Source organism: Lathyrus oleraceus, chromosome 3 (genome assembly GCF_024323335.1).
Source record: "Lathyrus oleraceus cultivar Zhongwan6 chromosome 3, CAAS_Psat_ZW6_1.0, whole genome shotgun sequence".
Lineage (NCBI taxonomy): Eukaryota > Viridiplantae > Streptophyta > Magnoliopsida > Fabales > Fabaceae > Lathyrus > Lathyrus oleraceus.
In genome coordinates this window covers 495,173,501-495,199,182 of record NC_066581.1, presented here as the reverse complement: position 1 = coordinate 495,199,182, position 25,682 = coordinate 495,173,501, and the positions used below count along the sequence as shown (strand labels likewise).

General features: G+C 36.1%; 1 protein-coding gene across 6 annotated transcripts; it reads right to left on the bottom strand.

Annotated features, from left to right (window-relative positions):
• Window positions 1-422: 422 nt before the first annotated feature.
• LOC127128351 (histone-lysine N-methyltransferase ATX2) lies at window positions 423-17,189 on the bottom strand. 6 transcript variants are annotated; one of them, XR_007805856.1, is made up of 26 exons: window positions 16,187-17,189; window positions 15,725-15,776; window positions 15,358-15,432; window positions 14,999-15,221; window positions 14,527-14,650; window positions 14,326-14,430; window positions 13,895-14,100; window positions 13,162-13,254; window positions 12,890-12,987; window positions 12,035-12,205; window positions 11,448-11,579; window positions 11,226-11,273; window positions 10,950-11,061; window positions 10,801-10,866; window positions 10,661-10,722; window positions 10,394-10,450; window positions 9,938-10,006; window positions 9,598-9,790; window positions 7,206-7,490; window positions 6,987-7,048; window positions 6,819-6,896; window positions 6,555-6,650; window positions 5,970-6,073; window positions 5,666-5,808; window positions 887-952; window positions 423-798 (listed from the first exon to the last, which is right to left on the bottom strand). XR_007805856.1 is itself a non-coding variant. In XM_051057606.1 (25 exons), exons 1-24 carry the CDS (start codon window positions 16,828-16,830, stop codon window positions 5,667-5,669), a joined length of 3,297 nt encoding a protein of 1,098 aa, XP_050913563.1. In that variant the 5' UTR covers window positions 16,831-17,189; the 3' UTR covers window positions 423-798; window position 5,666. The 6 variants fall into 6 exon arrangements, 3 of the variants coding, with proteins under 3 accessions (XP_050913563.1, XP_050913562.1, XP_050913565.1); XR_007805857.1 differs by lacking the exons at window positions 423-798; window positions 887-952 and adding exons at window positions 3,182-3,385; window positions 3,504-3,693 and having other exon boundaries at window positions 5,631-5,808; XR_007805855.1 differs by lacking the exons at window positions 423-798; window positions 887-952 and adding exons at window positions 3,182-3,385; window positions 3,504-3,693.
• Between the last annotated feature and the right edge of the window lie 8,493 nt (window positions 17,190-25,682).

The following is a 25,682-nucleotide window of genomic DNA, read 5'->3' as shown; positions in this document are numbered from 1 at the left end:
GATTCATAAATAAGAGTGGAATACTTGAATCCTAAGATAGAAAGCATGTGACAAGAATTCTAACATTATAGTAAACAATATTCAAAGAAGTCTCCTAATGACACTATAAGGAAAAGACACCAACTTTAGGGTTTATATGTTGGTGAAGACTTGAGACATGAGTGTGCTCCTTTCAAAATCTCAAATTTGAATTATGTTAAGTGTTAAAAAGCTCATGGTTGATCCGTTAGAGAGTAAATGAGATCAAGGGTCACAGAACTAACACCTCATAGATGAAGATGGTACAGATCATGTGATATATTCCAATCGACTGTTCAATACTTAGGTATTGTATAAAGAAAGTTGAAATTAAAAGTTATGAAACAATTGAGGTAACATAAAAGTTGAAGGGGTAGTCGAGTACAAATAAGACTAAATTGAAATAATTGAGGAGTGATCAATACTAAAAAATGCAATATGGTGAGGCGTTTTGGAGTCATTACAAAAGCTATATGCTAGGAAGCATTGTAGTCATAAATCCAATCCTATATCTAGCAAATGGAGGGTAAAATAGGAAAACAATATATTTACAAATATCAACAACAATGAATGAAGAGTAAGTTTGTGCCTTGTGCCATATAGGGGGATAAACACGCATGACTGGTCCGTTTAGATCCGATTCGTAAAAATCTACAGAAAAACGGAGTGAAGCGGAATGGATATTGTTGAGAGCGTGATCTTAAAACCTTGTCATGTCCCGCAAAAATATAAGAGTGGGGCGGGGACTTGTCCACAGACATTGCATCTCTACTCTAATGCCTAAAAATTACAACAACAAAAAATCATGTTAATATTTGACCCGTAAAAAACAAGGCTGAAAGAGGCGGACATATTAGAGATTACATGCCTAAAACTTTGATCCATCCCAAAATAAGTGTGGACATATCAGACGGGTTGTATCCATTTTGACACCCTACATGTGAACATGAACAGCTATAAACTCATCTTACATACACATATTTACAAGAGAATTTTCTTATTCTTAAAGGGGAATTTCAAAAACTACTAAGCCTATAAAAAAATATATCAAGGATAACAAAAGGAAAGAAAAAGTAATAATCATAATTACAATCTACAAAACATAAATACCACAATTTCTAAAATCATATACAACGACAGTGTTGTCGATGGCGGATGGCAATCCATGGCAGAGAATCAAAATTTCCTCATTCATACCTCTTTACACCGTTGTTATAGCGGAAAAACCCGTAATATCAACGGATATTACCATTGCGGTGAGCCTAAAAAACGCTATGTATATTTGTCCGCAATTTGATAACATTGTGCAATGATTATTCAATTAGCTTAAAAAAAGTTTTTTTATATTAAGAACTTGAAGGATAATAAAAATTTGTAAGAAGAGATATCGATTAGTGTACGAAAACAGAATGGAGAGTCATACGATTTACCCATTACAACAAGTTTGCATCAAGTTTTAACTTTAAGCCCCTGCCTTTTTAATTTTATTTTGGATATACTCACACATCCAAGACCTAACACTGAGATTTATATTTTTGATAAATGATATAGTCATACATGAAGAATCAAAGGAGAATTTAAATAAGAGGTTGGACGAGTTTAAAAAACGCATGACTTTCGCCTAAGCAGAAGTAAGGTAGAGTATATGAAATGTAAGTTCAATAAAAAGAAAATCGTTTCTAATTTAGAGATGAAAGTTGGAGACAATTATCACACAAGTCACACGGCTTAAACATCTTGGATCCATAATACAAAACGATCGAGAAATAAAAAGGGATGTAAATCATTTAATTCAACATGTAATAGAGGAGAGCTTCAAGAATTTTATGTGACACAAGAAGGGAAATTTTATCAGACTGCAATGAGACCAGCGATGTTGTACGGGATAGAATATTTGACGGCTAAGAATCAACATGAAAATAAAGTGTAACAACTGCGGTAAGACTAAACATGATAAGATTAGAAATGACAATATTATAGATAATTGGAATAATAAAAAAAATTGTGAAAAACAAACTTAGATAGTTTTGACATGTAGAAAGAAGACATATAAAATCTATGGTAAGTTGAGTAAATTAGATAAAGAATAGTCAAACAGTAAGAGATAAAGGAAGACCTAAATAAACTTTAAAATGAGTTATTAAAAAAGATCTTAAAATTAACAATTTAGATAAAAACATGATCATAACTAAAACATTATGGTATGTTAAAAATTGAAGAATATAGTCGATCCTACAAACTTTAAGATTAGTTATTAAAAAAGATCTTAAAATTATCAATTTGTCGATCCTATTTAGTGAAATAAATTTTGATTTTTGGTGTATCTAATTATTTACTTTAGTTCATTTTGTAAAGCCAAAATATGTCATTCAATAATATGGGTAGGAATAGACCACCACTATTAAGGACATATGTCATAGTCTACGATTACTTTAAAGAAAAATAGACAAGGTGGATTTGGGATTCAGTGACTTTGTAACGCCAAAGTTACAGTGACTTTATCTCTCTCGGTACAAAACACTCACATTCTATTTCTCTGAAAAGTCTTTAATGCCTGACGAACCGGCTAATTCTAGTGAATAGATATTTAATGCTATTATAATTATATTAGATTTCATATCTTTCAATAAATCATATGCTGGTTAACATTTTCAATAATTTAAACGTGTTATATTTAAGACTTAATCCCATAAGCATATTTAGGTTTAGCTTTTAAATTCATGTTAAGGCTCTATTTCAAAATAAACTGTTGTTCACCATAATAATCTTTAAAGGTTAGGTTGGCCTTTAAAAAATATTTACATTCTAAATAAAAAAAAAAGATTTTATAAAACTCACATTTTTTGACCCATTACAAACCTTTAAATAGACCAACAACACCGCTTTTTAGAGTTGAGTTAAACTTAAAACCTAAGAGAGTATGAGAGCCTGTCCTATATCCGTTATTGGATCACCCATATTATCCGAGACTGTCCTAGATCAGTAATATTGGATCACCCATATTGTCCGAGACTGTCCTAGATCAGTAATATTGGATCACCCATATTATCCATGTGTCAAGCCTAATAGCCTTTTGGCTTGAGAGGTGTATAGGAAAAATTCAAATCTCATTGACCAGAGATATGACCTAAACAAAGTTCCTAAAGTTAAGGAAATTCTCAACTTACAAGCTCAAAATGTAAGATGTATTGACCTTTAATGGATACATAGTATTGGCTTCATTAATGACTATCCATGCTTGTTGGTTGTATATATGTATATACATTTATCATTTCAAATTTCTAGAGGCACACAATCAGCAATTACATTACATACATTCACATTCTCAATTTCTTCGCATTAAGTTTTGATGTAACTTCAAATGCACCTATTCAATGGCAAGTTACAACATATCAGCAAGTTGGTTGACGCTAAACAGAAGCCTTAATTGAGGAAATGAATTTCTAATGAAATCACTTATAAAAAAATGCTTTATTTCCAATTACCATAACCAGAATACCGAGGAACCACCTTGAGCCAACATAACCGACTCAGTCAGGGTTACGAATTAATGGAGAGACTTAGATGACTTATTGACAACGCCGGACTTTCGGAAAAATGGTTGAATCCATGACAGAAGTTGTTGGACAAAGGTCCATCTTCAATAATCCATGGCATAATATTAGGATTAAAAATCTGCAAAACAAAATAAAAACAATGAAAAGCAGGGACGTATGACAGAATAACGACTAGCAAAAGTAGATAACTGCTGAATTTGAAATCAAAATGATGGGCTTTGAATAACAGACAACAAATGACAGCAAAAGAAGGCATGTGTGGTGCAGAACCAATTTAATTACCATGTTCACAGAAAAAAGAAAAGAGGTTTAGAGAAATCCAAGCCACGGGAAATAGACATGACCTGCTACGTCAAGACTAAGGATGTGAGAGACAAGACAACTTAAGGTTCCAGGGGTCCATTGGCATAGTAGATTGCCAGATAATCTTTCTTATTACTTGCTTCTTATAAATACCCTTCGGCAAGTGACCAAATTTATCTCCAAGAATCTAGCATTCATTTTGTATTTAATGAATAAATTTCAAGGACAACACCAAAGTACACATAAAACAAGGATAAAAAATATTCAAGAGAATAATAATCAAACACTTAAGAGAGTTCCCACTAAAACATGCACAAGTATGTGCAAGCTACTCAAAATAGGAGCTAATATGGTTCAGCAAGTTCGGTTCCGGTAACCTCTTAGGGTGTGTTTGTTTCAAGGTTTAAAAAAATATTCCTTGGAATATGGTTATGGGAATGCAATATTCCCATGTTTGATTCAAATTTTATAAAATAATTCCAAGGTATTTTTCATTCCAAGGAATTTCATTTACATGTAACTTTTTTATTTTTATTCCAAGGCTTAAAAGGGTGGGAATATAACATTCCCATGGGAATAAATTTAACCAAACATAACTTCTTACTACCACTCACATTTACTATTATTTTTATAATTTTAAATTAAACAAATTTCATAATTATTCCTAGAAACCTAAATTTTTACCAAACACTTAAGTTGGAATAATATTCCCAGGAATAATAATCCTAAGAATATGACTCCAAGGAACATAATTTTAATCCTTAAAACAAACACACCCTTAGAATTTGGGTTTTAGGTCTAACTCGACCTCAATACTAGCATAAGAGGTGAGAACTTTTCAAGCAATATAAGTACTACTTTGTTTGTGTTAATGTATCTCTCTAGTCAATTAAGGATCACAATCAAACCCCTTCACATCTAGAGCATGGACAAATATGGGTCACCCGATAACAACGCCCCCTCATGTCTAGCGCTGGACATCTAGAGCATCAAAAATACAAGTGGCGCAATAAAAAATCTACAATAGGCTCCAATACTATCTCAGAATGTGGACTTTAGACCTGACTCAACCATTAACTAAAAAACAAACCTAAATCAACCTCAAAAGCCAACTAAAGAGATGGGACTATTGAAGTCTTATAAAACTTACTTTGGCCATATCTATGATCAATAAGAATCTCAATTTAACCAGTTTAGAATCAAAGTCAATTTTTGTCTCTACTAGCATTGCCCGCAAACAATCAAATCCTTGTCTACTGGGAGTTAGTGCGTTCAAATCAGGTCTTTTTTTAATAAGATGGTATTGAAGGAAAAGTATAAGAATTTAGGAGAGAGGGCATATCCTCAAAACAGAATCAGTTAAAAAGATTTAACCAAAAGAATCTCCAGAGCCAAAACAAAAACCTCACAAGAAATCATAACCAAGAAATTGATACCAAACAACAGAGAAAAAACACAAGGTTTTGTACAGATTAAAGGTACAAAAAACAAACCACACTAAAAACTCAACCACCCCCCGCTCACCACCCAAAATAACACTAATCGACAAGCTTCCCTAAAGTTTGACCAGGCACAAAAAGTGAACTACAAAGCCTACAGAAACTCCTCCCAGAAGACCCCAAACGGAGGTCGTCTGCAAATTTATAATAGTAAAAATTGATCCCTTTGCGTCATTGCTTAAACTGTAAACTGCCAAATCCCACCTTAACAATCCATGACAGTTAAAGTGATGCTTTGAAGTTTAATACTCACCAAAGATGTCAGACAGCAAGATAAATGCTGCTTACCTCATTCTCCTTTCCAATCTACTAATTCACTTCGCGGTGCATATATGGTAGCAGCTCGCTCTTCTGCCTCAGTATCATTTACTACACCTCGGCACTTCGGGAAGCCACAGTAACAAGCAAGCCGCTCATCTATTGAGAAAAATCTATTACAAGAATCGAAGAAAGTTAGTCGATTATTAAATTATGAAGAATTATAATATACTTGGAAATTTTAAGGCTACACACACAATTAAACCAACACAAAGCCAAGTTTGTATGGTTCTTTTTGTGAATGTATCTTTACTCATTCAGAGAAGAAAGAAACCTATAATCATATGTAAGCTCTTCCCATTGGTTAATGTCCCTCTTTGCAAATATTATAATATGCTCGTCACCGTTAACACTAATGACTCTTGAATAGCAATTTGGCTGCATAAGAACAAAAGTGATATAGATAAGCAATTAATTATTTTCTTCAGCAATGAAAAAAAGGCTTGATAGCTTCTTCCAGAAATAAATATGTCGAATTGCAGTATTCCCAAACTGAAGAAAATGTAGAACATAGGCTTAACAAAAGGATCAGATTGAATATACTTTCATTTAATGGGCCACCTATGTACGGTCACAGCTTTGTGGGAGCTAATCAAATTGTTTCACACAAAACACAATACATCAAATGTCATTTAACAATGTCTAGAAGATAGAGATATGTTAATATGCCGTGACAAGGCTTTAGTTTTCTCAAGAATGCATATCCCCAATATTAGTTAGCTAATAATCACAACTCTAAAAGCAAAAATCAAGTGAATCTCATACATCAAATGAAGAAAGCCGATTGAAATGGCAATGCTTAACAAGTAGTAAATGGATTAATATGAAACTGATTAAAAAAAAGGGGGAAAGGACGCACTGCACAGGAATGATTAATTAAATGAGCGATGCTTCCTGCTCTGGTGGCATCAATCACTCTTGCATCATCAACCCGAAACAAATATGTTCCAGCACCCTGCATAAGGGAAAAGGACACAGGTCACTAAATCCTGCAGAGACAGAGACAGAGACAGAGACCTCGCTCTTACTCTCGCTCTAAAAAAATAAAATGTCTTCTTTCTTTTCATCAATCTTCAAACTATTTTCCTAAGTTCCTAACATTTGATAATTCAAAAACACTTACCACTAAAGAATTGTATATAAAACGCTCTCTTCGATCAGCAATAGAAGGTCTAACAAGTTCACCGGTATATTCAATCACCTAAATAAACAAAATCAATTAGCCCATCCTTTAAAAGTGAAATGCTATAATAAAAGGAGGCCCATTCAAATGAAATATATCTGTCTTTACCATGTCTCCACCTTTATATGGATGCTTTGCAAAGATGCCAAATCCATGAATTCTTGATTTCCCTTAAATTTAAAAAACAAAAACATTTGTTTTAGAAGGGGTTCACTCCATAGCTAAATCAGAAATTATAACCCTCCATGCCAGTAAAGCCAACATTCCACTAAAACCAATTTCCCTTTCCCCGCCATTTTCAAAAGTATTGAAAACATTTTTTCTTACCAAATGCCAACTGCTTTCGGCAGGTTTCCTTCATGTACTTATATTTCTCAGGAACACTAAGTATGTTGTCTGCAGAATCAACCACCGACGTTCTTAGCCTTTGCTCGCTACAAAAGAATTTAGAGCAAACTCCTCTGCCAGAAGGCTCTAGGTCGTTCAACAATCCATGTTGGCAGTATCCACCAACTAAATATGGTTGATTCTCCACAAACAAACGTTTCAGCGAAGAAGCTGCAAGGACTTCAGGTTCTTTTCGGCCTCTCCGACCAGAGTAATCATATGGCTCTGCCCAAAAAGAATAAAGGCAGGCCTCGTTAAACAAATGCATCTTTAACTATTTCAATTGAACAATTTGTTAGAAAGGAGGAAGAAAGACCAAAACAAATAGAACAAAATCCATCTCTTTTAGCCAATATAAGAGGTAAAATACAAAAGTAAGAACATCTAGCAAATATTTGGCACAAAAGATGCATCCTAAAAAGCAAAAATTCTCCAAAAGAAAAGGTGACTGTTCTTATTTACCAGTCACCCAGTATTTTCCAATTAACCTTCCATCCCCCAAGCAGTATACAGGGCTCACAACCTTTCCCTGAGATTTAACTTTTCAATGCACAAACAGGGAACACATCCTTAACCAGGTTGACTCATTGAATCTAAGTATTAATGCAAAAAACAGCCTTAACCAAATGACAATTCACACATCAATCAACTCAAAACACAGTACTACAACAAGTTGGCCAACTGATATTTTGAGCAAGAAATAGAATGAGCATCTTTCAAACCAGCAAGGAAGTAGTAAAACTTCAACAGTCGTGTTGTGTGGTATTCATGCCGCACACATTTATACCACACGCTTATAGTTGTATTTTACAAATTTCTTCCTTCAATTTTTAAAACGTTTATGCCAATAGAGATGAGAATATTCCAATAATTAGATTAAGAATGACATCTCATTTTGTCTAAAATAATGCATGTCAATTCTCTCTTATAAATTGAGATGTATTCTTTTCTATTAATTTTATACTAATTTAATGCACTATGTTATAGTTCTGTCCTATAATTTTTAGAAATTTCTGTATCTACATGTTTTGTGTTGCGTATTGCATCCATGCCCTATGTCATATTCCTGCGTTTGGTAAAACCGGTGCAAAATGACACCTGTGAACTGAATACTATGACTGAGTTAGAGGTTTCATGCATTGATTAGGAAGATACAGCCAGAGACAGTCTTGATAAACAGAATTAGCCTTTAAAAAAAGTTTTTCAGCATTAATAAGCCATGAATACATGTGGAAATCTATCAAAGATGTAGCCCAACACAAACTATGTTAACTAATCTAAATAAATCTGTGGTGAACATTTTTACTCATCAGCTTGAATACTCTGCAACCCTCTGATAGATCTAGGATTTCGGGTAAGTGAAGGACAGAACATACTGAATAACTTATATTATAATCAACAACCCTCTGAGAATAACATCCTGCAGAGTTAGTTACAAGAAGAAATACAATAACCCAACCTCTAGGAGATAGAGAGCCCAGTCTCTCCCAACCAACCAAAACATAATACAACCGAATGCCCTCTCTTTAGTCTTTCAGCCTATATTTATTAATTTAACTTCCTACAGCATTTTTTGACTTCCTAACATTTAATAATAATAATAACATAAACTGCCGACTAAAATTACATGACTTCTGCCCCCAACACTAGTTTGATTTCTATGCTTCTATCCAACTTAAGTCCCAGTGATAGGAGGCCTATTACTAACACCCTGCTCTTAGCAGACAACTATTCCCCTTTCCAAATGTGCGCACTAAAAGCTTTCTTCAATACATAACTGATTGTCGACCCAATTAATTATTAAAGTAAAAGAACACAAATTGCAAGCAATTTGATGCGTCATTAGTTTGATGTCGAGGTCATTAGTTTGATGTAGAACACAGTATATCTAATTTGAAAATCAATTCAGTTGATCCTAATTAAGGAATAACTAAAACTCACTCAAGATAGAATACTCCAAAACATTGAACATGAACAAAAAGTTCTATAAAATAGTTAAGTGAAGCCACAGACAGATGGTATAACTGTATAACAAAAAACTAACCAAAAGTTAGGGGATATAAGGTTGGTTTGGTGGCTAAGATGGGAGAGTTAAGGAGTGGAATGATAAGGATATTGAGGCTTCGATCCCCACTCCCAACGTGATAAAATTACTAACAATATTAACATTGGCTATTTCAAAAAAAAAACTAAGAGTCGCCCTATTTCAAAAAAAAACTAAGAGTCGCCACACACAACATCTGTTTATTTTACATTGGTTGCTGGAGATTAAGCAAGAAAAATATATAAAATTGGAAAATTGCTTAAGCAAAATAACTTTCAAATAGCATACCACTTCGGGCACAACCAGATGAATTGGGTGGTGGTTTATAATCTGAACATTGACCAATAACCTGAACGCGTTCATCGGCTACAGAATGTTCATGAGATGGCTGCCTATGTCTCTTGCAAAAAGAAAGTAAGCGAATGCACTGATCCTCATCATCGTCTAGGGAGAGTAGATAGAGCCTGTCCTCATTCTCAAGCTATAAATCATAAATTAAAAATAATAATAAATGCCCTATCAAATCAATGTTTTAAGCTAACTAATGTATCAAAGCCAACACCACTCTCTTAAGGTCAAAACAAAATAATTTATAAAATATGTATAGAAAAAAGAAAAGGGAAAATACCTCAACGCAAAGACCAGCTGCACGGGCACAGAGTGGATGATACGCTACTCGACAAGAATTGTTTGAACACTATGAAGAATTGACATTTTGAAGAAGAAAAAGCATCATAATTTAGTAAACTATAAGAAATTGATTAGTAAGGAAATAATGGCCAAGCTCCGTGCAATGTGTAATGTATATGTGTGTTTTTGCATACAAGGTGTATCAAGTGAGAGACAAATTAAGCTAATATTGACCATCCAAATATAGATGGATGGTTAAGATTAAATGTAGCCTGATGCACCCATACATAAATTAAACATTTCCAGAAAATGACTGTTTTCAATGTTTCTTCCAGCATAAGGTGATTTTGTTGTGGTTTAGTTCATTCAGGTGCAGAGTTTCAGGTTGATTTGGCATATTAACCAAGGAAAATCATACTTAAACTATTCTTTACCTAAACTCTTGAAAACTTACTTGGATGCAGGCACCATAAGATACACCGCATATGCTGCATAACAATTTCCAACGGTCCTGTTCAGATACAAAATTTACATGATTAGAGGGAAAGCAATTAGGAACCAGATTATATATCTACTTATAGAACTCAGTATGATGAGTGTGACACACAAGCAATTTGACGAAAATTAAAAAGGAAAAATAATGAAAATGTTTACAGCATGAAAATTTTGAAAGACAAAAAAACGGTAGTATTGAAAGGCATGATTAGTTATAAAGGCCTACCTTACTGATTCTACTCAAACCATCAATAGGCTCCATTCTCTTGACATCAGCTAAGCAAGTTTCTGGCAAAGAAACATAAGCCTTAGCAAACATGAGCAAACTAGAGTCTAAAAGAGTGCCCAAAGTCAAGACAAACAAACCAGGTATCCACATCGCACAAGCCAAATGAGCCCACCGGCCATCTGTAGTAGGCTTCATTGCACCACCTAGAAGAAATATCGTTACAATAATCAGTGGCATGTCATAAAACTTAAAATACAATATGAAATATCAGTGAGTCCAAGAATACCTATGAGTGGACATAAGCAACATGGTGGGGGAGGAGCACCCGAACGACATAATTTGCATAACCATAGCACTCCATTTACAGGTTCCAGTTCTCCATAGCATCTAGCATGGACCTGAGTGAACATTACAATTTAGCACCATCTCAATAAATGGATTTAGTAGAGACTTATTAGTTAATTAAGTAGTACTGAACAGATCTTAATTAAACCCCTTCACTTATGTTATGTAATCCATTAGGGGGGGGAATGAGGTATAAAGATTTCCGAGGTGGTCATACCATCATTCGGCATTTGTCACACTGCAGAAACAGATTGGTCTCGTACTCCTGACAATATAAATAACTCACAATTAGCAAGCAAGGTATAGAATAAGATTATTAGCAAAATAATAGTATTTTTCTATTTTCCTTGAACAAACATGAAAAACAGGATAAGTGAAAAATCAGAAACACTTAATAAAAAGAACATGAATTCTAAAGGATTAAAGGGGGGCTCAGTACCTCGTCCATATGGCACACATTGCACTTATCGAGATCAAACCAATTAATATGAACTTGTCTATAACCAAGAGGCAATCCGGAACCTGACTTGCAAATTGATTTCTTCAAAGAGACTTTGGACTTAGATAATCCCTGGAAATGATACTTTCAGTGATAATCAAGGATCGCGTACACGGGTTTAAAAAGTATGTGTTATAGTAAAAAAATATTGGGTCAGATCAATAATTAGAGATAGCATAATCCAAAGTGTGTGTGTGTGTGCGTGAAGATAAACTTTTTATTAAAAAATGATCCTGGTGAAACAAATAACAAACTTTAAAAGAGCACTAGCATAGAGAGAAGGGGAGTAGATTGACATCAACTGCAAAGTGCAAACTTCGTGATACAACAATAGCTGAACCTTATCCCCCAAGGTAGACTCAAGTATATGGACTGATTGGCAGTTGACACCATTGAGCCATATCAAAACCCAAACTATCTTTATTTCACTAAGTCTTCTATGGGATAAAGTAAGATAGTTCCTGAGCAATTCCCTAATTTCCAATATATTGACTTAATGTTCAAATTCAAATCTAAGAACAGCATACCTTAATAAGTTTAGCCACTTTGGAATTGGAAAAACCAAACATATCAGAGCCGGATTTGTAGCCACTTTCTACCTCAACATCAGCAGCGGAACTTTCAGAAACAACCTTTTCCAATTTCTTTATCCTTTCGTATATTTGATTCCAGCAAGTAGATGGCGTATAACCATTGAACTGCAGCAAAACATTTACAACAAGATTAATACGAGTCATGGAAATTAGAGATTCTTTTCTATTATCCTTGCAAGATAAGGGAAAAACCAAGTCAAGTTAGTTAAGCAATTTAACAATCAATAAACAAACCCAGAAATCTAGCTATCAAAGCGGGCATATTGTACATAAGTTTTAACCTTTTTCCTTCAGAGACAGAAAACTGAATAAAATAAAGAACATTTTAAAAAGGACGGAAAAAAAACTGACAATGTGGGCCAGGTGCGGGATCATGCAGAAAGCAAGCCTAAAATGTGGCTTGTTTATTCTCAGGAAAAAAAATAGAAAATACACAAGGTAGAATTAGTAACGGGACAATTAAACGGTAAGACCGTTATGTAGCAAATATTCAACTGAGTGTTTTTTTTTCAGTTGTATGGATGATCTGCTGCAACAGCTTCTGGTGTGATTTCTGTTCTCCTGTGTATGGCTGAGAATTGTTTTATCAGAGAAGATTATTGACTCTAAGGTCATTAAAGTTTATGCTTTGTTTATGTTACATGTGTCAGGGAAGGTGAAGAGATATAGCCCTCAAGGATAATACCAAAAAAGAGATACAAAAGTAAAAGCATCAAATAATTCAATATAGAATTTTTCATAGAAAGCATGTCTACAAGTGCAAAGTCATATCTTATAGTAAAAACCAACCTGCTCACCACCATCAACTGTCACTCTAAATAATGGTCTGACTCTTGATTCTGGATCTCTCAAAACCTCCATCTTATAAGGGACAGATACTTTAGGGTCTAAACAACCAAAAAGCACAAAATGAGGGGGAAAATAAAGAATCAGAATAAATGGAATTAAAATAATTAAATAAGAAGGATATGGCATGTTTAATATTCTCTAGAACAATCAAAAAATCAAACAAAAGATTAACATGCAAACATTCGAAATCAAAAACATATAAAAAGCATCACCAGCAACTGATGTGAATTTCCGCACTGCTATGTATCCTTCGGGCCAGATGGATTTTCCATCCCTAAAAGCAGTGGAATCTCCAACTATTTTTCCTGAAAAAGAAAAAAATAGTTAACATCCTTGGGGCTAGATGTTCATTTGGCTTCACCAAATTGCCAATAACCAAGAAGTAACAGTGACCCCAAAAGCCCACCCTTAACTTTTGTTGAAAGTGTAGCATACTCTATATTGTACTGTAGGGCGTGTTCAATCTCGGATATAATATTAAAAACTATGATTTTATCTATTTTCAGGGTAAAACTCTGCACTTTCAGGAAGCAAGAAGCCACGCTGATGGAGTTGCTAAAATATTTAACTAGCAATAGAAGGTTACAGTTTTGATACATGTGGCATTATTTGACTGGTTGATAAATGAAAATTGTTTAGCATATTAATGAGACTACTAACCAATCTTTCTAGCTACTACCATCTAAAATAATCAAGTTAGTCAAAGGTAAACTTTTTCGAAACACTCAATTTATCCTATGAGTGGAAAAATAGATAGATTTGAAGTGAACTTAAAAATAATGAAAGGTTATGTTTTGATGGCTTTCTTGGAACCACCAAGGAAAATCAGAAAGCAGCTATATGAAGCAAAGCATCAACTGATAAAAAGAGATCTTGTCAGAAAACAAGAATGTTAATTAAAGATATTACTAAAAACATGAAGTACTAGTACTATTGAAAATTTACCAAGGCTTAGAATTTGCAAGTCTCCCACTTCATAAGGAAAAGTATCAATGTTTTGAAGAGCTGCCCAAGTCCCTCTGCCATTTACACAGTCTTCACCAGAATCTGTACATCCTCCATCCTCTCCCCTTATATTGTTATGGTTATCAGCTGTACATCTTTTCCGCAGTTCTATCATCTCCAAAGGAAGCTTCTGTGCACTTAAATACCTGATTAAGCGAAACAGTTGTAAAACCAACAAATTTAGAGCAACCATCTGAAAGTGCTAGATTACAGAGAATGAAGACTAATACTGTTAACATATTAATAAACGTGAACCTGAAACAGTACAAGCAAAATTGCAATTGCAGCATATTAAGGTTTCCATCTTTTGACATTCTAGTTAATAAGCGTGAGAACCCTTAAAGAGAAAAGAAAAGAGTGATTAATATTACCTTTTTGCCTCTTCTAAACCATCAATGAAACTCTGTTTCTTGCACTTTGAGTGTAAATCTGTTAGAAGTCCATTGAGAAATGATTTCACCTGTTGCAGTCGAACTCTGGAAGAAGGGAGAGTATGGTTCGTCTTGTAAGGAGACAGTTTCTCACTCAATATTGAAAGCTAAAATTTTCTTAGATTTAACAGAATATCAAACCTTGCAAAGTCATGGGTGCCAAAAAATTGGACAGGAACCGATCTCCCCCCTATGAACGTTTTTAAACCCTTACAGCTGCTAGCAAGTGATTCATCCAAGACAACAGCAGGCCACATTGCATAACCTGCAAAGTAAACATAAAGAAAACAATAAAGAGGCAATCCATTTTAGCACTTACAAAATTAACAGGTCTAATTGTTACTGAAAATACAAGTAATAAACAAACAAGATAATTACCAAAGTAGAGACTGTGTACCTCGCTCCTTTGGTATGAACCATACATAAGTTACTAATATGCCATATAAATTACAAAAGTATACATATGGAATCACAGGAAAAAATAATAATATTTATAAAAAAGAAAATCTTAAAGCCAGATGTAAATACTCCTTAATTAAATCCAATAAAAGATATCCCACTCCAACGTATAATAATCTACAAATGGAACAACTGAACAAGATTGAGCATAAACCTGTAAGCTTGGCCCATATGATATCCCCTGGCTCAAAGTCTTGGCAATCATCCATGCTTGCAGCCAGTGCGAGCATCTCTTCAACATCATAATCAGAGACATTACTGTCACGAACTTTGGCGTAACTCAATTTTAAGCGTTCCATGTCTTTTCGAGAAACATGGTATTTTATATTTTCATTTGAAAGAGTTAAATTTTCCTCATCTCCATCATCATACTCGATCTGCAAAAGTTTATTAATGAAAGGATGAAATCCAAATAACATGTGCAACATTATCAAATACATAGTCGTAATTGCACATAACATTGTGTTTGAAGCTATTCAAAACATTTGAGCCATAATTTATATAAGGGCGTACATGATGTATATTAGCTTCCCTGTCATAACTTTTGACATGACCAGTGTATGATTTCGAATCCATGGGCCAGTAAACCTGCAAAAAAAACGAGGCCGAAATTGATGATCTGTATATATACAATTATTAAGGAAGCATTTAGGTTACATCAATTTTTACATGGCGTGCATGTGCACTATAGATTACAACCATTAGATTAGTCTACATTCATCATTTGATATCAACCTATCAGCAGTAGTACCCACTCCGTAGTTGAAAATTTGTCATTTGATATCAATCTAATGGCAATAGCATGTTGTTCAAAATTTAAAAATGAATGCTTTGTATATTCCGCCTAACCATTACTAACCCAAATGTTACAGAAAATTACCTTGCATTTTAATCCAACAAAAGCCTTGGGATCGGCACCATCAAAACTCAACCTGCAGTAAGTGCAGAGAAAGAGAACATAATGTAAGATAACACAGAAACCAGAGACACAAAAAACGTTACTCAGCCTTATTCACAAAACTAAGTACTCCCTAGACATTCAAGCAAAGTTCACCTACCTGCTAAACAAAAACTACATTCCAAAAAATCCCAAACAACAATTCTTGTTCAGAAACTACAGGCAAGACTAAACATTCACATAAGATTCCCCCTCCATCCAACCAGACATAAATACACGATCCCAAAAACCAACTCGTAGAGCTACTAACCATGTAAGCAAAACTGAATTCCGCATAAACTCAGTTTCTAGAATACAAAGAAACGAAATTTTTGCTACACTGCACACTAGAAACAATAAACAATAAATAAATAAAATGAAGAGAGAAAGCAAAAGTGAAATTACGTGACCCATCTCTTCAATGAGTAAGACTCGGGCGTCAACTTGGGAAGCTTAGCAACAGAACTACACTTATTATTATTATTACTCCCGTCAATACCAAAACTCCCAATTGGATTACGACATTCCCTCAATCTCGGTCCATGAAGTTTCCCCAATGCATTCCAATCAACCCCTAATCTCTCCAATTCAGTACTCCCAATTTTCCTCCTCTTCAACACAGTCCTCTCAGAATCCATCTCATCCCGCCTCAGCAACAATGAATCGCGAAACGACACCGGAATCGAACTCCTCTTTCGCCTACGAGAGTAAACATACAGAAGAGGTGGTTTAGGTTTAGCATAAACCACCATAGACGTGGACGTGGTTTTCTTATCATCAATCGGATAATCGATTTCGCCATTGAAGTTAATGTTATTATCATCGTCGCTGTTGTTGTTGGTTGTGGTTGTGTTTGCGGTTAGGTTGAGTTTACGAGCTTTAACTTTTTTGGACATGACGTTGGAGGAGCCACTGCAAGGGGATGTAGAGGAGTAGAGATGATCGAGAGGGAGGTAACGAATGGGGGTTCCGTGGGTGGTGTGGATGTCAATGGTGGTATCTTCTTCGGTGGCGACTCCTCCGCCGTTTTCATCCGGAGGGAATGCCATAGAAGAAGAAGAAGAAGAAGAAGAAGAAGAAGAAGAAAGGGAAATTTTACAATGTTAGGGTTTTGTGTTTCAGAGAGAGAGAGAGAAGAAGAAGATGAAAACTCGTGTGAGTGTGTTTATGTTTTATTTTTATTTTTATTTTCGGTTAATTTTTTCGGAAGGGATTATTATTGTTTCATGAAATAAATAGCGTTTTCCCGCCGTGGAATCTTAAGTGAAAAGATGAAAGAAAAGAATGATAGCAGTAATGTGAAGTGCTTTTTTTTAAGTGATTTTATCAGAAGAATCAAATATGAGAATGACACTTTCTGCAACTGTGGTGTATTTAGGTTGGATGCATGCTCAAACGTGTGTAAACTGTAAAGTGAATTATTTAAGTTGTTATTTTGATGTTAGTTAGTTATAAGGTGTGTTTGATTCATGTTGAATGTTGAAGTGATGATAGTGGAACAACACAAACTCTTGAGTTACATTACATGACAGTGTATTGTGTTGTACATTGTTTGATAAATAGATAGCACAGAAAAAATAATATAAACTTTACCACAGTATGTCAATGTTTTATTTATAATATTAATATATTGTATGCATATAAATCAAACCAAAAAAAATCATATTTTTCAAATAAAATTCTAAAATAATTTATTTTTCAAAATAATTACAGAAATAATCATCTTTCATTTAGCATGGGTGAGTCCAACTGGTGCATCTAAATTCCTATTGTACATAGGTGTCATTGGTTTGGTGCATCTAAATTCCTATTGTACATAGGTGTCATTGGTTTGGTCGCATGCATGTCTCGAAGCCAATTGCATTGGCGCATGCATACATTATATCATGTGTATGCGTCACAAGTGGCGCATGCACTATATAATTTTTTTTTAATTTTATATTTTATATTTATAAGTAATTAAATTAAATACGTAATTGAAAAACAGGGTCGGCCCAATCAATCCGGGGTCCGATCTAATTTAAAAATTGGTCTAAAAGAATATGAATTTATATCAATTTTTTTGAAAAAAACAGTACAAAATCATAAATTTTGAAACAAAATATATATTTTTACACCTATTTTTAACAAACAGATGTAAAATAGATTTTGAAAACATTATGATTTAACACCTATTTTTAAAATAACATGTGTAAAATATATATTTGTAGTAATTAAAAAAAAATATGGGCCCTCAAAATTTGGGGTCCAGTGCTATAGCACTTCTTGCTCATGTTGAAGGTCGGGCCTGTTGAAAAATAATGATTAATATTAGAATATAAAGTTAAAATACATAACAATTTACAAGAAAATCAATGACATGTCCGATTGAAACGCCTTCATGTTCCACATTTAGGTGCATTAACCTGTTTTCAAGGTCTTCCACGATTTCCCTGAGGTGTTTGGGATCTTTGAGTGCTGACATGATGCAATGGTGGATGGTGTGAAGGTCTGGTGGAAGGTTCAGCGGTATTTGATAGATTTGACATCACTTCTTCCCAATAGTTTGGGGAGTTGTCGCCAACAGCGCTTCCGTAATTGAATTTGGTGTCCATGTTGTCGTAGTTGGGTCGTTGTAGTTGGGTGGTTTGTGGACGGTATGGTTGTAACACCCCAATTAAAATAAGATAATTATTTAATTTAAATTAATATTTTATTTATTAATTTAATTGAATAATTGGAAGTTTGGATTATTATCATTATTTTGGAATAATAATTATTGGGTTATTATTTTATTGGAATAACAAAAGTCCCATTTGTGGTAAAAAGGGTTTTCACGTGAAAAGGAACAGAGAAGCGGCTAAAAGTGGAAAAAGGCAAAGAGGCAGAGCAAGAGAAGAGGAAAAGCTTGAAGCTAACGGAAGTGCCGGATTAACTCAGGTAAGGGGGGTTTATCATCGATTAACGGGTATTATGGGATGATATGTACTGGGTAGTGAGAAACTATTGTTTTACCTCTGATTTGATTGATGCATGCTGAAATTGGTAGAATATTGGATGAACGGAATTGGGATTAAAATTGATGAAATTCGTAGGAATTAGAGGTAGAAACGTTAGAAAATTTTGGAATCGAAAGTGTATCATTCGTGTTAGATGAGATGAATGAATTATGTGTGAAATTTGGACTGTGGAAGGTTGGATTGGGTAGATCTCGTAGCAGAGAAAGTCATTGCAGATCTGAGAGTTCTGGTCTCTGGTCATAGGCGTATGGCACTAGGCAATACGCGTATGAGATGGCTGGTACGCGTATGGCACTAGGCAATACGCGTATGGATGAGGAAGATGATGTTTTGAACGTGTTTTGGTCTCTGTTGGTACGCGTATGGGAATGTGATACGCGTAGCATACGCGTATGGGCGTAGGCATTACGCGTATGGATTTGGTCAGGCGTGGGCAATACGCGTATGGGCATAGGCAATACGCGTATGGGCAGAATTGTGTATTTTCTGTGCTGTTGTTGTGCAGTTTTGGTTGTTTAGACTGAGTGTTGTAATTCAGCTGATGTATGACATATTAGGGATCATTTCCCGTGGCTTTGAGTAGTATAGGTATTAGTAGAGTGTACTAATACTGTGGTTGTTGTTTGGCATGATCTGATATGCTTATGTGATAAAATATTGAGGATGTCTGATGATATGCATATTGTTGTGAATGTATATATTATGCATGGCATAGCCTTTGGGGCTGTAGCTAATTCCCATGGTGAGGAATTAGTGAGTGAATCATTATGGATTTGTTGTTGATGTTTGCATGCTAGATGATTAGTGTGCATAGTCTAGCCTTCGGGGCTGTAGCTAATTCCCATGGTGAGGAATTGGTGAGTGAGTCATTAGATCTCAAATGAGTGGGACTAGTGAGCTTAGTAGCCGTATCTGGAGTTGATCGGTGAGCTTGAACTGTATGTTCAAGAATAGTCGGTACCGCATGTGTGGAGTCTCATTGCATAATGAATGTATGGCATATAATATGAATGGATGTATTCCAGTATTATATGTGTGTTATGTGTTGTGTTGTTGATGTTGAGTGTGGTTGAGATTATACATATGCTATATGTTACTGTTGAATATGATGTTGGAACGGATATTGCCGTTGCTGAGTGCGTAGTCTGATTAGGGTGAATTGATGTGTTAATTACTTAGCATTACATGTTGTTCTATAATGCTTATTATATTGATTGAGGAACTCACCCTTACATCTATTTTTCAGGTAACGAGCAATGAGTTGAGTAGAAGCTAGTGCTATGGAGTCTAGTGTCGTCCTTAGTGGGTCATGCTCTGGTAGATGTAACATCGGGAGGGGATGTTTGAATATGTTTTAATACAGTTGTTGATCAACTTTACATGTAATGTAGTACATGCTTTGAATGTCGATGTTTTGTATCCGCTGCGAATTATGCAAAAGAGTCTTATTTTGATTAAATAAATGAGCATGACAGGATATTTTGATAAATGTTGTGAAATGATTGTGTGACACCCTTCGGGGCATAATTACTCTGATTGATATGTTATTATTTTAATTAAATATTTTGGGGTATTTAGAAGGGTGTTACATTAGTGGTATCAGAGCATAGTCGGTCGAGTCGAGTCGTAATTATTCTGTTTTCCCTGTACGGGATAGGTGTTGTGTAACCCTATCAGTACTTATTGTTTTAGTTTGTTTGGGTTTTCAGAATAAAGATGGCTGGAAGAGGTAGAGATGATGCTGCAATTGCTGAGGCTCTGGGTATGCTAGCTGGAGTACTTGGAGGAAATCCGAATGTTGTGGGAATGGGAGCTGCTCGTCAACTGAGTGAGTTCCAGAAGAACAATCCTCCAATGTTTAAGGGAGCATACGATCCAGATGGCGCTCAGAAGTGGTTGAAGGAGATCGAGAGAATCTTCCGAGTAACTGAGTGTGCCGATAACCAGAAGGTCAGGTTCGGTACGCATATGCTGTCAGAAGAAGCTGATGATTGGTGGGTTGCTACCCGCACTGAGTTGGAAAATGCTGGGAATGCTGAGATCACTTGGGCTGTGTTCAGAGAGAGATTTCTGAGGAAATATTTTCCAGAGGATGTCAGAGGAAAGAAAGAGATAGAGTTCTTGGAATTGAAGCAGGGTAACAAGTCTGTTACTGAGTATGCTGCTAAGTTCACATAGCTGTCCAAGTATTATACTCCCTATAGTGAGGCTACTGGGGAATTTTCTAAGTGTGTGAAGTTTGAGAACGGGCTGTGTCCCGAGATCAAACAGGCTATTGGATATCAGCGGATCAGGGTGTTTTCTGATTTGGTTGACTGTTGCAGGATTTTCGAACAGGATTCCAAGGCTAGAGCAGAGAGCTATCAGCAAAGGGTTGATAGGAAGGGTAAGAATCAGATTGATCGTGGAAAACCGTATGCAGCTGGCAAAGGTTTCCAGAGACAGAGTGGGATGAAGAGGCCTAGTGGGGGAGACTCTAGTGCCCCTGTTAAGTGTTATAGATGTGGTCGGGCTGGACATCGTGTCCATGAGTGTACCAGTGCTGAGATGAAGTGTTTCAAGTGTGGAAAAGGTGGTCATTTGGCTGCAGAGTGTCGGTTGAAGACTGTGACTTGTTTCAACTGTGGAGAGGTGGGTCATATCAGTCCACAGTGTCCTAAGCCGAAGAAAGAGAATCAGTCAGGAGGCAAGGTCTTTGCTTTATCGGGTTCCGAGACTTCTGCAGATGATCGTTTGATCCGAGGTACGTGTTATATTAATGGCTTTCCTCTTGTAGCTATTATTGACACAGGTGCTACTCATTCTTTTATATCTTTGGATTGTGCGGTGAAACTTAAGTTAGAGATATCTGAGATGTATGGTAGTATGGTGATTGATACTCCTGCAAAGGGTTCAGTGACTACTACTTCAGTTTGTTTGAATTGTCCTTTGAGTATTTTTGGTAGAGATTTTGGGATAGACCTTGTGTGTCTTCCACTAGTGCAGATTGACGTTATCTTGGGTATGAACTGGTTGGTGTTTAACCGAGTTTCTATTAACTGTTTTGATAAGACTGTGATATTTCCTGAGATTGAAGAAGGAAAGAGTTTGTTTCTATCAGCCAGGCAGGTGGATGAGGAAGTAGCAGATGGGGCAGAGTTGTTTATGCTGTTAGCGACCTTGGAAGCTAAAGATAAACTGGTGATTTGTGATCTGGCTGTGGTGTGTGACTTTCCTGATGTGTTTCCTGAAGAAGTGAATGAATTGCCGCCAGAGCGTGAAGTTGAGTTCTCGATTGATTTGGTACCTGGTACTAGACCGATATCGATGGCTCCGTACCGTATGTCTGCTGTTGAGTTAGCTGAATTGAAGAGTCAGCTGGAAGATCTGTTGGATAAGAAGTTTATTCGTCCGAGTGTGTCACCGTGGGGTGCACCAGTGTTATTGGTTAAGAAGAAAGAAGGTACTATGAGGTTGTGTGTGGACTACAGGCAACTGAATAAAGTGACGATCAAGAATCGGTATCCTTTGCCGAGGATTGATGATTTGATGGATCAATTGGTTGGTGCGAGTGTGTTCAGCAAAATAGATTTGAGATCTGGGTATCATCAGATACGTGTGAAAACTGAGGATATTCAGAAGACTGCTTTCAGAACGAGGTATGGACATTATGAGTATTCTGTAATGCCTTTTGGTGTGACTAATGCGCCTGGAGTATTTATGGAGTATATGAATAGGATTTTCCATCCGTACCTAGATAAGTTTGTTGTGGTGTTTATTGATGACATTTTGGTGTATTCGAAATCTGAAGAAGAGCATGCTGAGCAATTGAGAGTGGTTTTAGGAGTTCTACGAGAAAAGAAGTTATTTGCTAAACTGTCTAAGTGTGAATTTTGGTTAGAAGAAGTTAGTTTTCTTGGTCATGTGATTTCAAGAGGTGGTGTTGCTGTTGATCCTTCTAAGATAGAAGCGGTGTCTAAGTGGGAAGCTCCGAAGTCAGTTTCTGAGATAAGAAGTTTTCTTGGACTTGCAGGTTATTATAGGAAGTTCATTGAGGGATTTTCTAAGTTGGCGTTACCGTTGACGATGTTGACTAGAAAGGGGCAAGCGTTTGTTTGGGACTCAAGATGTGAAGAAGGTTTCCAAGAGTTAAAGAGAAGGTTAACTACTGCTCCTATTTTGATATTACCGAGTCCGTCAGAACTATTTGAGGTTTTCTGTGATGCTTCATTGTTGGGTTTGGGTGGTATGTTGATGCAGAATAAGCAGGTTATAGCTTATGCTTAGAGACAGCTAAGAGTTCATGAGAGGAACTATCCGACACACGATTTAGAGTTGGCAGCTGTGGTATTTGTTCTGAAGTTATGGAGGCATTACTTGTATGGATCAAGATTTGAGGTTTTCAGTGACCATAAGAGTTTAAAGTATTTATTTGATCAGAAAGAGATGAATATGAGACAGAGGAGATGGTTAGAATTTCTGAAGGATTATGACTTTGGTTTGAATTACCATCCGGGTAAAGCAAATGTAGTGGCTGATGCATTGAGTCGGAAATCATTGCATATGTCTATGTTAATGGTTAAAGAATTGGAGTTGATTGAGCAGTTTAGAGACTTGAGTTTGGTGTGTGAGAGTACTCACAATAGTGTTAAATTGGGTATGCTGAAGTTAACAAGTGGTATTCTGGATGAGATCAGAGAGGGTCAGAAATCCGATATGCTTTTGGTTGATAAGTTGACTTTAGTGAATCAAGGTCAAGGTGGTGAATTCAGAGTTGACGAGAATGACATTTTGAAATTTGGTAATCGGGTGTGTATTCCGGATGTTACCGAACTTAAGAAGAGTATTCTAGAAGAAGGACATCGTAGTGGTTTGAGTATTCATCCTGGAGCTACGAAGATGTATCATGATTTGAAAAAGTTATTTTGGTGGCCGGGAATGAAGAAAGAAATTGTGAGTTTTGTTTATTCCTGTTTGACTTGTCAGAAGTCAAAGATTGAGCATCAGAAGCCGTCTGGGCTAATGCAACCGTTGGCTATTCCAGAGTGGAAGTGGGATAGTATCAGTATGGATTTTGTTTCTGGTTTGCCGAGGACAAATAAGAATTTTGAAGCTATTTGGGTGATAGTTGACAGATTGACGAAGTCGGCTCATTTCATTCCGATCAGAATGGATTATCCGTTAGAGAGATTAGCCGAGTTGTATATTGAGAAGATTGCAAGTTTGCATGGTATTCCGTCCAGTATTGTTTCGGACAGAGATCCTAGATTTACATCGAAATTTTGGGAAGGTTTGCAGAGAGCTTTGGGAACTAAGCTGAGATTGAGTTCTGCATATCATCCGCAGACTGATGGTCAGACTGAGAGGACGATTCAGTCATTAGAAGATCTTTTGAGAGCTTGTGTTTTGGAAAAGGGAGGTGCTTGGGATTGTTATTTGCCTTTGATTGAGTTTACCTACAACAATAGTTTTCATTCGAGCATTGGTATGGCACCGTTTGAAGCTTTGTATGGTAGGAGATGTCGGACACCTTTATGTTGGTATGAGTCCGGTGAGAGTGCTGTGGTTGGACCGGAGATTGTTCAACAAACTACGGAAAAGATTAAGATGATTCAGGAGAAAATGAGAATTGCTCAGAGTCGTCAGAAGAGTTATCATGATAAGAGGAGGAAGTCACTTGAGTTCCAAGAGGGAGATCATGTGTTTCTTCGTGTTACTCCGATAACTGGTGTTGGTCGAGCTTTGAAGTCAAGGAAGTTGACACCTCGATTTATTGGTCCTTATCAGATTTTGGAGAGGATAGGAGAGGTAGCCTATCGTGTCGCTTTACCGCCGTCACTTGCAAATTTGCATGAGGTTTTTCATGTGTCTCAGTTGAGGAGGTACATTCATGATCCGTCGCATGTAGTCCAAATAGATGATGTACAGGTGAGAGATAACCTGACTGTGGAAACATCACCTATGAGGATTGAGGATCGAGAATTGAAGCAGTTGCGGGGTAAAGAGATTGCCTTGGTGAAGGTAGCTTGGGGAGGACCAGCAGGTGGCAATGTGACTTGGGAACTTGAGAGCCAGATGAAGGAGTCTTATCCTGAGTTGTTCGCTTAAGGTATGTTTTCGAGGACGAAAACTCTTTTAGTGGGGGAGAGTTGTAACACCCCAATTAAAATAAGATAATTATTTAATTTAAATTAATATTTTATTTATTAATTTAATTGAATAATTGGAAGTTTGGATTATTATCATTATTTTGGAATAATAATTATTGGGTTATTATTTTATTGGAATAACAAAAGTCCCATTTGTGGTAAAAAGGGTTTTCACGTGAAAAGGAACAGAGAAGCGGCTGAAAGTGGAAAAAGGCAAAGAGGCAGAGCAAGAGAAGAGGAAAAGCTTGAAGCTAACGGAAGTGCCGGATTAACTCAGGTAAGGGGGGTTTATCATCGATTAACGGGTATTATGGGATGATATGTACTGGGTAGTGAGAAACTATTGTTTTACCTCTGATTTGATTGATGCATGCTGAAATTGGTAGAATATTGGATGAACGGAATTGGGATTAAAATTGATGAAATTCGTAGGAATTAGAGGTAGAAACGTTAGAAAATTTTGGAATCGAAAGTGTATCATTCGTGTTAGATGAGATGAATGAATTATGTGTGAAATTTGGACTGTGGAAGGTTGGATTGGGTAGATCTCGTAGCAGAGAAAGCCATTGCAGATCTGAGAGTTCTGGTCTCTGGTCATACGCGTATGGCACTAGGCAATACGCGTATGAGATGGCTGGTACGCGTATGGCACTAGGCAATACGCGTATGGATGAGGAAGATGATGTTTTGAATGTGTTTTGGTCTCTGTTGGTACGCGTATGGGAATGTGATACGCGTAGCATACGCGTATGGGCGTAGGCATTACGCGTATGG